This window comes from Syngnathus leptorhynchus, chromosome 10 (assembly GCF_054491065.1).
Source record: "Syngnathus leptorhynchus isolate UIUO chromosome 10, UIUO_Slep, whole genome shotgun sequence".
Lineage (NCBI taxonomy): Eukaryota > Metazoa > Chordata > Actinopteri > Syngnathiformes > Syngnathidae > Syngnathus > Syngnathus leptorhynchus.
This window is the reverse complement of record NC_141204.1, coordinates 7,006,596-7,018,304: the sequence shown is the minus strand read 5'-3', so window position 1 is coordinate 7,018,304 and position 11,709 is coordinate 7,006,596. Positions and strand designations below refer to the sequence as shown.

The following is an 11,709-nucleotide window of genomic DNA, read 5'->3' as shown; positions in this document are numbered from 1 at the left end:
ACATTAAATCAGTCAACTTTAGTTCTCGGAGGTCTCTCTTTGTCTCCATTATCTTGCTGTCTGAAAGATGAAAACTTACATTAAAAAGGAAAATGTAAAGGAAAATGTTACCTTGAATTTATCAGGTGTGTTAAAGGTTTCTCCAACAACATCGAAACGTGTTCAGTGCTTTTTCAAACCCGACCGAATGTGATGTGAATTCAAGTGAGGCGAAACGGACCCTCTGATTGGATCAAACCTTTCTCTACACTGCTCTGACTGCATGATGGGATGCAGCTGCAGTGCTGGAAACTCAGATCTGCGATATCCATTCATTATTTTACTTATCCTGCTCAAGGTCAAAGGGAAACTGAAGTCTATCCCAGCTGTGTTAGGGTGAGAGGTGCAGTACACTCTGGACTGATCATTCATCTGTCACTCCCAACACTGGCACATAGAGACAACCATTCACCCCTCCAGGCAATTTAGACCTAAACAAAATATTCTTTTGGACTGTGGTAGGAAACCAGAGTGCCCAGAAAGAACCCACACAAGGATGGGGAGAACATGCTAAATCCACACTGAGAGGTGATGTGAGGCGGACGTGCTAACCACTGGTCTTTAAAAGTCCACAAGCGACCCCATGCAGAACCATGCTATACATAGAAAGGCCTTGTGGTTTTGGAAAGAGAACACTCCTGGTAAGAGTGCAAGGAGTAAGAAAAATATAGAGGTGGAATCGTAATATTTTTCTGTTTGATTTGTTCATTATATAGAATTGAATATTATTTCCAGTTGTAGATGTTTGGCCAATCCCCTTCCATCAATTTTCCACAAAGCGGCTGTTCTTTTTCCCAAAAATTTTGATTGGTGCCCTTTTGACAGGTTACCAACATAATTGTTTATCTCTTACAGATTTTTTTTGAAGGCATTGTTTGTTTTTGAATTGATCCATGTATTGCTCAACCTCCTCGCCCCTTTGTCATGTTTTTGCATTGTCAGTGTGAATTGCCTGAAGTGCCATCAGACACATTGTGTGCTCCTTGCTTGCTATCTGGTATTTAAGGACATGTCAAGCGAGACCAAGCTGTTGTCCTTCAACTCAGTTTGAGTCGAAAATTGTTTGTCTACAGTCTACATCACAGAGAGAATTTTTCACGCTGAGCATGAGGCTGCTTGGCTTTCAGAGATGAATGCTGAGGGGTTATCTCCGTACAGATGATAAATGTATTTGTTTCAAATGTTTCTGCTTTCTTTTCAAAGAAAATTTGAAATCAAATTCATTCTCTTTTAATTACACATTCCAATATGACCATCTGGCTTTCAACCATGGTAGATACAAAAGGCATGTAAATGGTAAAACATCCAAAACTACTAGATCCCCATAAGTGCATGTACAAATAACTTGGATTACTGATCAGATGTGCTTTATAAACTTTTGTTAAGCACAATAATCTTTATCAGATTTTCAGACAGTTTGATAAGTTTCCATTTAATGATCGAAACAATAAGATGTAAATAGACACACATGTATTCCAAGATGGACACATTTATTTAATCTGTTTTGTTGTATTGGTTGCAAGATAGCCTTTTTTCTGTTCCTAGTAGAAAAATGTCCATGGAGGCACCAACGCATTATAACATAAACTGTAGCTACAAATGATACATTATTATTTTACCAGGACACAACTATGTTAAAATAATTTGATTCTGACTTTCTGCTGGGATTATTCGTGATATGAATGTAATTGAGATGTAAAATATGAAGACGACTGCAACCTCTAAAAAGGCCACCATATGTACGCCTCCTTCAACAGATCATTTTAGTATGCAAACCAGAATGATCTTGAGGATGGCTCTCAATGGCCAAAGAAAGTGAGTCGCTATTAATATAATAAGCTCATTTAAATTAGAATACTTTAAATATCAAACACACTGTGACCTAGTTGCAGTACAAACTCGACACATTAAATTCCCTACACAGAGAATGTAGTGCCAGCCAAAGTGGAAAAGCACTTACCATCAAATCAAGTCAAATTTATTTGAAAGAAAAAAGTTCACAGCTTCCTGCTTCTTGCCTGAGCAACTTTGGAGTTTGTCTTGCGATGTAGAGCGGTGCAGATGAAGTCTCCTGCTTCCAGGATTTTGGCCAGATTTACCCCCTTAAAAAAAAAGATTTGAAATTGAAATGTTTATACGTATAGGGCATCGTAATCCATTATATATTTACTGGATTAATTGTGTGGAATGAATTGTCGATTAATTGTAAATCAAAATGGAGTCCACTACTGAAACCAACCGGGGCACTGGTCATTGCCATGGGAAATTATCCGATTGAATTTAATTAGTTTGAAAAATATTATTTATTCCTGACAAACATTGTCTATAATTCTGCCTTTGCCAGTCATGTATAGTGACGGTATAACAATTTAATGCTCTTCCACTAAATGGCAGAATTAAGGTACAGTGAACTTGTTCTCCCAAATAGGTCTAGATTTAGCTTCAAGTAAGCCAATTTGCTGTTTCCTACCTGTAGTGAAAAGATTCCACCAGCAGGGGTAGAGATTGTTAAATAAATAGTTCATGGGTCAGGGCACTCAATGGTGCGGGCGCATGAACTTGTGCAAAACCACTGATGTTATAAAATAAACCCTGACACAAAAGTATGTTTGCAGAACCATATATTTATGTAAATGGAGCCTGAGACATTGTATGGGTTGGGCCGCTGCGCTGGGATTGCGGATACATACAGTAAATTACAGCAGGTCTGTTGGAGTGTGCGTACTCACGGTGTGGATGCCCATGCCGTGGAGCATGTAGAGAACATCCTCTGTTGACACATTGCCAGATGAACCCTGAGCGTACGGGCAACCACCCAGACCGGCCACTGCTGAGTCCACCACACACACTCCCATCTGAAAAGCCAAAGTACGGTACAATAGAAGTCAATTTTTTTTCCTTCAGTGCACACCCTATTAAATCTATTTACTCTACAGATTGCATCTTTTACACATCGATAAGGTATGATAAGTTATCATACTGTCAAGAATAGAAAGAAGATACTATTGCACAGTATCCAACTTCAATTTGTGAAGATGTGTTTGGAATTTTGCCAAAGTAAATAATGGAAATCTAATATTATTATTGGGGAAAATAATGTCATGTTTAAGTAGACCGTCACCAAACAAATCATGATGTGATGATGTGTTTGGAATTTTGCCAAAGTAAATAATGGAAATCTAATATTATTAATGGGGAAAATAATGTCCAGTTTAAGTGGACCGCCACCAAACAAATCATGATTGTCATTGGAAATAGACAACTTTACAACTGTCATTCCCATTCCTACTCAGGTAAAATCCCTGAACAAAGAAGCTTTTTGTTTTCCCTGTTAGATGCTTCAACATGCTGCTCAGGCTGCTGTGGTGCTTGACAGCTGTTTAGGAGGACTGCGGCATCGCTAATAAGCGGGCACAGAAAGTCTTTCAGTATGCCTTAGTCATCCTCTTTGTCTGCATCTGACACTGGTGCCACATGGTAATAGCCTTGTGCACATTCTCAATTTGGAGCGCAACATTTCATATGGTTCTGATTCAGCTGGTTACTCATGTTTTCACAGCACTACTCTGTCCTTTCCACGCTACATCGAGGAGACATTTTTGCCCGGGTTAAGAGGGTGTCCACTTACGCTGTTCTGACAACACAGGAGTTATAATATTACTACACAAATGTGCCGTTGTTGCGAACTATAATCATTACTGTCATGCATTATTTCCCTGATCCCTTCAGGATGAATGTGCTTGATTTAGAGTAGTCGTAACACACGCACATTAACAAGTACTGTATATATGCTGTACAGGATATAGTGCTAGAAGAAGTATACTGGGCGTATTATACATGCACAAGCTAGATACACCTGCACAAGTGAAGGAGATCCAATACAAGAGATGTTTCAGAAAATGTTGTTAATGCATCTTTGGTGATGTTAGCTGATTTTCTTCTGATTCGCTTTTCTACATTAGGGTCATGTGTAACTAGCGACATAATATATAATATAGACCAAAAAACATTCACACTTACATTCACACCACTGGCAATTTGATGAATCTGAGAAGCACGTTTATTGTATGTTCTGTGTCCTAAGACACACGGAGAAAAGCTGCAAATTCAAAAGAAATGTTCTAATGGAGATTTGGGCAACAGACATGCTCACTCCCATCCAATGTGTCATTCTTGCTTTTCTGTTTTGCCTTATTGATTCAATTCATCATCATCATTGTTTTTGTTTTATTATCGCCAACCACTCCAAATGTCTGGCCTCCATATGACGATTTAACAATGTGTTTTTTAGATGCTGAAAGGCAAATAACAAACATCTTTATCATCAAATTGCAAATGTTGACGCTGCAGGAAGAATGAATTGGCTTGACGTGTCATGAAAAAAAGTTCTAAGACTTTGTTTCCAATAAAAAAAGAAAAATGATGAAGCCCCAAAAGTTTTCAGGATATTTTCCACATGTCTTAGGCATTATCGGGAGAATATTAAAAATGTTTTCCAGCTTCCGCAGCAGAGCCAGATGTCAGGGGGGTCCCATAGGGAGACAACATTAACACACTGATACTTTCAGTGGCACTGGGTCATGAAGGACTTTCACCCTGTGGAGAAGGATCAAGCAAGCAAAATTAAAAGACAAGAACGTACTTCTTTCAGGGGCTGTCTAAACTCGCCGTAATTGCTGTTTGTGTTGGCAAGGCGCGAGGTAGAGGTGGGGTGGAAGGTGGAGGGCCGGGGGGTGGGGGTCTCAACTCTGGTGTGTTCAGTGCATGACATTTCCAGACCTTGGTTAAAGCCAGAGCAGGATATTGTACTCGGCAGATTTTTCGTGTTGTATAAACACAGAGTTGTAATCTACCATGCCAATCCTCTCACTTGCAGCTGCAGACCGTGCAGGGCTGGGGGTCTTTGGCGTACGGTTTCCGAGAGGAACAAACCAGAGCCTTCAGTGGCGTGCCTTGTTCATTTGGACCCTAATCGTGCGAGAACGGGCGGTCAGCAACTCAGGCTTGCCAGTGCTCCGTTAGATTCATAGTGCCCACGCAGAAACCAGATGTGCACTCAGCATTAGAAAGCCATATTCAGTGAGCTGTGGTTGTATGAAAACAATACATTCCTGTGTAAAGGCACGGCGTATTCCGAAACGGGCATGGTTTTTCGGATACGCTTGTTGACATTCTACACTCACACTTGACGAGGCTGAAGACGGACAAGCTCCCATTTTGGTTTTACACGTGCGTCAGAGAGACAGGAAGAGAGAGAGAGCGTATTCACGGGATGATATGAAGCAGTGATGCTTTACCCACAGCTACATAAACCGGCAAGGCTGAAAGAAGCTGTCACGTAGCTGCGGCTGAAACATATATCAACCTTCTCCTGGAAAACGTAAATAATCTTACAGTGACAAAGCAAAACCCAGATACTGGCAGAACAAAACAAACTTTTACAGACTAAATAAATCATATTTCCACCTAGTGATTTATTTGAAAATGAGAATTATGAACTGTATCATCAGTTTTCCTTGACACAGTTTGCTGAGTTTCACGATTAAGCACACCTCAGTCACACTCAAATCTAATCCTGGAACATGTTTCTGCTAGAAAATACAATAAAATGAGTTGACATTTTATTCCATGATACTGTTGGCTTTAAGGAAAATAGGGAATAATTTAAAACTAATGACTGTCTCCTAGGCTGTGCATATATAAAGTATTATGTTTTAAGTGACGTTTTGGCATCCTTATCCATCACACAAGAATAAAGACAAGTTAAACATTCCATAATGAAATCAAACAATAGTACTGCCGAACAGGAAGGTGCTTACTGGAATTAATAATGGCTCAACCAGAAGAGAACTTGAGACAAATTATGAGACAAACTATCTGACTAAATCTGGAACTTTTTTTTACAGCACATTACTTAATTAGATTACATAATAAGAACAAAATACTGTCAAAATCTGAAAACAATTTGTGCAAATGTTTAATGTCTCAAAGTCGTAGTAACCGCTTGTGTTCAAATTCTAACAATATGGTAACGGAATTTGAATAATGTTGCTATGTTGACAATGATTATTAGGTTGGTCAAAATGTCGACTGTAACACTGTTATACAATAAAGCATGACTATTAAGATTCACAATACACTGATAAGGCCTATTAAGAATGACTTTGCTTGCCAAAGCTGTGTAATCTAAGGACATAAGTTGTCATTGTGTGAGCTGCCAGGAGTGCGGCAGCAACAAAGCTACCTACCCCCACCACCCACTCAGCCGGTACTTTTGAGAAAAAACAAAAAGAAACAGGTACAAAGGCTAAGGAATGTCTTTATCAAGACAAAAGCTGTGACTCGGGCCTGACAGCACTGAAGAAATTCATTTCTGTCCCAGTTGGTGGTGTGGACCTCTGGCACACACTAATGAAAAGGTTTATGATAAAATCTTTCATTTCCATCTTGTTTATGGGTGAGCAAATGGTTGACTAAATAGCCCCGGCTGCTATTATTTTCAGAGAACATGGGGATGCTGAGATGAAACGTTTTAAATATGATCCAAGAAGTTTACTTACCGCTGTGATTTTTTTTTTAACCACCGTGGTACTTGAGTTCAAAAGTACAAGTTGTGGTTAGTTTGATGCACATCGAAAAGAGACAGCCATGTTTGATGAGTAGGATCCTATTTAAAGCTACTTTAACCGAGTTAAGATGAAGTGGAAATGGTATGGGAATTTGTGTATGTTTGTATCCAACTACAATAAATCACAACTCCTCACTGTAACTTATAATGAATAGTTCACTGCCCAGTGAAATAAATTGACAAAAACGCTTGTTCCTGCAGCTGCACCACCGTTCATCACATGTGCAGCAGAGAACGGATCAAAGGATCATTTTCCAGCTGCATCTAAACTCAGCATTGTAGGGAGAACCATAGATGAATCCCCTCCGCCCCCACCTCCAAATCCCTCAGGGCTCTTCTATCCACCTAGCTCTCAGTTGCTTTGTACAACAGACAGTGAATATGTGAGCCAGAGCAGACAACCACCCCGTTCTTACATCTGCTGCCCCCCCCCACCACCAAGACTCCGCAGCCCACCCCACTGAGCTGTCTTCTGTGTATGACAATGTGGCTCAGAGAACTTATATAGCCACATCTGCATTACCTTTTTGATTTATGTCAGTTGTTTAAAATTCTGCCAGACACTTAAACAGTCTCTTGTTAGCTGTTAGGCTCTACAATATATGACTTCCATAGTGCATGGTATTTTCTATTCTTCTGAAAGTCTTTTTTGTTCATTGTAGTTTTGGGATTCTATTTAAGCGATGCTCAGTGCGGACGTTTAGATCACATTTCTTAATTCCCCTGTTGGCTGTTGACTGACGGTTCCTGGGTTTCTGTCTGCTATTGTAACCCACACATAGATCTTAAACAGAGGATGCATTCATGTGATAAACAGCTACAATGTCATGGATCCCCAGAGAATTTGGATTGCAGTCTTTATACATAGCATATGACCTCACATAGTGGTGACCGCTCCATTTGACACGGTAGCTAATTTAGTCGCAGACTGCGTTATCCACTTGACCAAACAAACGCTTGAACTCAAATAGACGCCTCCTTTTGTGCCCCCCAAGAAAAAAATTACAGGTGTTACCACTAGGTAGCTGTAATTACATTTTCTATAGCAATGTTTCCACGAGGCGGCTGAGTTTGGTTTGGTATGTTACACCATAATTTGGTTAACACCGCAGATAACAGCGTGAGGTCCAAAAATAGTGAACAAAAAATAAATAGTAATACAAAAGTCGTCTTGGCACTGTTACTGACTGTATAGCCGAGCTTTTTCCTGTTCTTTAGAGTACCTAAGTAGGATGGGAAACTGGATATGTTGATTTAAAAAAAATGGGGCTTTGTTTTTTTGACAAATAGACAAATACATAATATCAGCTAATAGTCACGAAACGTGAGGATCCCTTTGGTCTTATTCTTAGGAGTAACAACGGTGATTTGTGAAGGCCGAGCAAATGTATTCAATTTAAAAGCCTCTTGAATGTAATCACAAGAGTAATGATCCATTTCATATTTTATAACAATCACTACAAGAAGAAATAATAAATGCAAATGGTTTTCACCATTGCCCCCATCCAGCATTTCAGAACCAAATCAAAATATTTGAATTGAACATCTAAATTGGGCATCATGCCTTGCAGCTTTTTACCTGAAGTGCCGTGAGGATGTTTGGCAAAGCTTGGCCGTACGTGTCATGACAGTGAACTGCAAGAGCACTGGCGGGAACCTCCTTCATCACACACTGCAGCATCTTACGCATGGAACCTGGAGTACCCACGCCGATGGTGTCCCCCAGGGAAACCTCATAGCATCCCATCTCATACAATTTCTTGGCTACCTTAGGAGATAAGAAGTATGATCAAGGGGAGAAAGTCAGGACAGAGAAAATTGACCCATGAGATCTATATAATTAACCAGACAAACCTCAGCAACTTTGGATGGATCAATGTCTCCTTCGTATGGGCATCCGAGGGCACAAGAAACGTATCTGCAATAGTACAACATATATCATATATCATAATGCAGGAAAGCAGATACATAAAAAAATAGCAGATTGCATTTTTTTTGTGTCAACCATGAGTGACAAATACAAACCCGCGGACTGGAATCATTCTCTCTTTGGCTCCCTCGACGACCTCTTCAAACCTCTGCATGCTTTCATCAATTGAGCAATTTATGTTTTTCATGCTGAAGGCCTCAGATGCTGAGCCAAACACCGCCACTTCAGCAGCCCCGGCTGCGACCTTGTGTAGGAAAATAAAAGCCTTGTAACACTTCATCGACAACAAGCACAGGGAACAATAAACATGAAGTTAACCTTTGACCACAATTCTTCAAACATTCATTTGACTCACAGCGTCCTGAAAACCTTGCATGTTAGGTGTCAATACCGAGTACTGAACATGAGGAGCTCTCTGGATTCCTGCGAGAACCTCAGTATGGTCGGCCATCTGAACAAAAAAAGAGGAAAGGACATGAGGTACAAAAATAAACGTTTCACATCAACCGAGCTTGTTCCTGAAAATACATTATTCTGTCAAGCCTTTCATAACCCGGCACAGATCATTAGGGTCAAAGTTGCTTGATGTCATATTTCCTTTAAAAGAACAAAACATGTTTAAGTGTTCTTAGAAATAGAAAAGCAATTTATGACAGGAAGGGTAGTCTTTCTGAATGTAAAAAAAATCATATGAGACAGCTTTGTAAATCACTTGACACTGTTCACCTGCGCACCGATTGAAGTTATTACCTGTGGTACCCATTTTGAGGAGACAAAGCTGGTGGCCTCGATCACACGCAGGCCCGATCCCGAGAGCATGTCTATCAGCTTGATTTTCACGCCTGTCGGAACAATTTCCTAGGGGACAATAAAACCCAAAAGTGTTCTTTCTGGATCTGATTCCGTTCACGCTGGGAGGTACAACATAACAGACAACGTGCAACATAGCTCTGCAAACATGAGACGTCTCTCATCTCTTAAGTAGACGCTGTAGTCAAATCTGTAAAAGCTCTAGCATGCAACAAGGATTGATTCAATGGTGACATCCTAAGAAGAGTAAACGAAGCCAGAAGGTATGTCATTTCTCTTCTTGAATTTCAAAGAAAATGTAAAACATATGCTCTGTTAATTATGGCGCACCAGCCACATGTTGTGCATGTTTTATGTAGGAGAGAGAGAAAAATTCTGGGAAAAAATTGTTGTTTTTCAAATTAAGCAAAGGGCACACACATCACCATAAATTATGTGTATGGGACAGAGTAAACATTCTTCTGTGTACCTTTTCATTTTGGAGTCCATCTCTTGGCCCAACTTCAACTATTTTCACACTCTCCGGATACTCTGAGGCAGTCTGGAGAAGAAAGAAGAGACAAGCCAGAAGACACCCAATAGTTGAAGCCATAATCATGTCAAGCATTGGCATGGGAACCAACGAGATGTTTCATGGAGAAAACATTCAGAAAGATAGGTTAGATACATTTCCCCCGCAAGAACCACAAGGGAAATTCTAAGGATCATGGTATTCCTCTGTTTGGAACCCAAAACTGCAATCATCTTGGTCGTGAAGACATAAATGGCCAGTTTGTGTCAGCCTCTTGCAACTACTTTTTTTTTTTTTTTAACTGCCCACATTTATTTCCTGTAAGACTCTTATGGCAACACAAGAGTCTTACTGTAGTGTATAAATAGGATTATGAATTTAGTATTAAATTAGCAACTGAATACATCTTGACAGTTGCTGTCAGAAGAAAAGCGGTAAACAGATCTTACACACATTGAAGGAGTCGTGCTTTCAAAATCGTTACATAAACACAAGTATTAGGCTTGATAGGGTCATGAAATACGATTCATTCAAATAAAATAAATCCACTGTGAATGAATGTGCAGAGGCTCACTACAAATGACTTTAAAATGTAAGTGTTTCATTTGTATGCCAACTGGTCAGTCAACAACTAATTCAAATGTCATGTAGCTTCATTTTCAGGATAGACTCACTCATTTAGTTTTTAAATGTTTAAATTGCAGTTATTAATATTCAAGCCTTCCATAGGCTGCTGACATTTTGCTACACTTAATTGCCCCTGTAGTCTAACCATCCAGAGCCCATGGGTTAATAATTTGCCACTTTTTTCTCTGTGCTCAAGTCTCGACCGATGTACTCTTGGCTTATTACATCAGCAAAGAAACAGTGCATTATTGCTTTCTATAAAGAAAAGGAATAGAGATTCAGAAACATGAAAATATTCAAAGCTAATATTTTGCAATCATAGCACATGAGGACTGTCTCAAACGCAGGGAGCAGCAAGAGAGCTTCAATCATGATGAGGTCATGTGGTTAAAGCATGTGAGGCGGCTGAGACACACGAGAAGGACACCCACCTTTGCCTCCTCCAGCAGCAAGCGTCTCAGCCATGGATAGTCCTGGATGAGTTGTTCGTAGCTCAGGCAATGCTTCACCGTCGTGGGTAGGTTTCCCATTCGGAGGCACGCTGCTTGTGCTTCCTCACTTCCCAAGATTAAGCAGTCCAACCCCCAGTTGTTCGGAATCTAATAAAGCTAATGGATCAAGATCAATATTCTCGGATGATGCAAGGCCTTACTTGCCAAAATGGAATTAGAAGACTGCTGCTGACTGGGTGGGATGATTCAGCAGTTGCCATGGCAGCCACCTCTCAGCTGGGAAGGGATCAAAACAGAGATATGTTAAGAGGTGGGAGCAGAGCCTTTTCTTTATGGATGCTGCAATGTGGACTACAAATTGGAAAGTTTACATTGCTGTGTGAATTGTGGACATGCTTACCAATGAACGAATTATTATTCTGAATTCTCATAAAATGGAGTACAGTACTCGGCTGCATCCAGCAGAGGCACTGTGGATTATGTCTTTTTGTGGCCCAAAGAAGAACATGACTTCAACTATAAGGCCTAAGCAGACCTATATTATGCCACTTGCACACACACAAATCATCCCCAAGTTCTTTATTACCCATTTTGGTATTGATTGCGCTCATGGTAATGGAAACGTTTAATTCACTGTGTGTTTTACCAGGACAGCCAACTTAACTTTGGAGATGGAATAACAAGATTAGGCGTACATTTGCCTCAATGTTCC

General features: G+C 40.1%; 1 protein-coding gene across 1 annotated transcript; it reads right to left on the bottom strand.

Annotated features, from left to right (window-relative positions):
* Positions 1–2,036: 2,036 nt before the first annotated feature.
* On the bottom strand, positions 2,037–11,075 carry hmgcll1 (3-hydroxymethyl-3-methylglutaryl-CoA lyase like 1). Its single transcript, XM_085922290.1, has 9 exons — positions 10,977–11,075; positions 9,877–9,948; positions 9,348–9,455; positions 8,953–9,048; positions 8,693–8,841; positions 8,522–8,585; positions 8,247–8,435; positions 2,769–2,894; positions 2,037–2,141 (listed from the first exon to the last, which is right to left on the bottom strand). Exons 1-9 carry the CDS (start codon positions 11,073–11,075, stop codon positions 2,037–2,039), a joined length of 1,008 nt encoding a protein of 335 aa, XP_085778416.1.
* Between the last annotated feature and the right edge of the window lie 634 nt (positions 11,076–11,709).

What these genes read in the sequence shown, in the direction of transcription:
- hmgcll1 (XM_085922290.1), bottom strand. Translation starts at nt 11,075, where the DNA reads ATGGGAAACCTACCCACGACGGTGAAGCATTGCCTGAGCTACGAACAA. An exon ending in TGCTGCTGGAGGAGGCAAAG is followed by an intron (nt 9,949 to 10,976) that starts GTGGGTGTCCTT and finishes TTTCTTCTCCAG; the next exon opens with ACTGCCTCAGAGTATCCGGA. An exon ending in ATGGACTCCAAAATGAAAAG is followed by an intron (nt 9,456 to 9,876) that starts GTACACAGAAGA and finishes ATTGTCCCCTAG; the next exon opens with GAAATTGTTCCGACAGGCGT.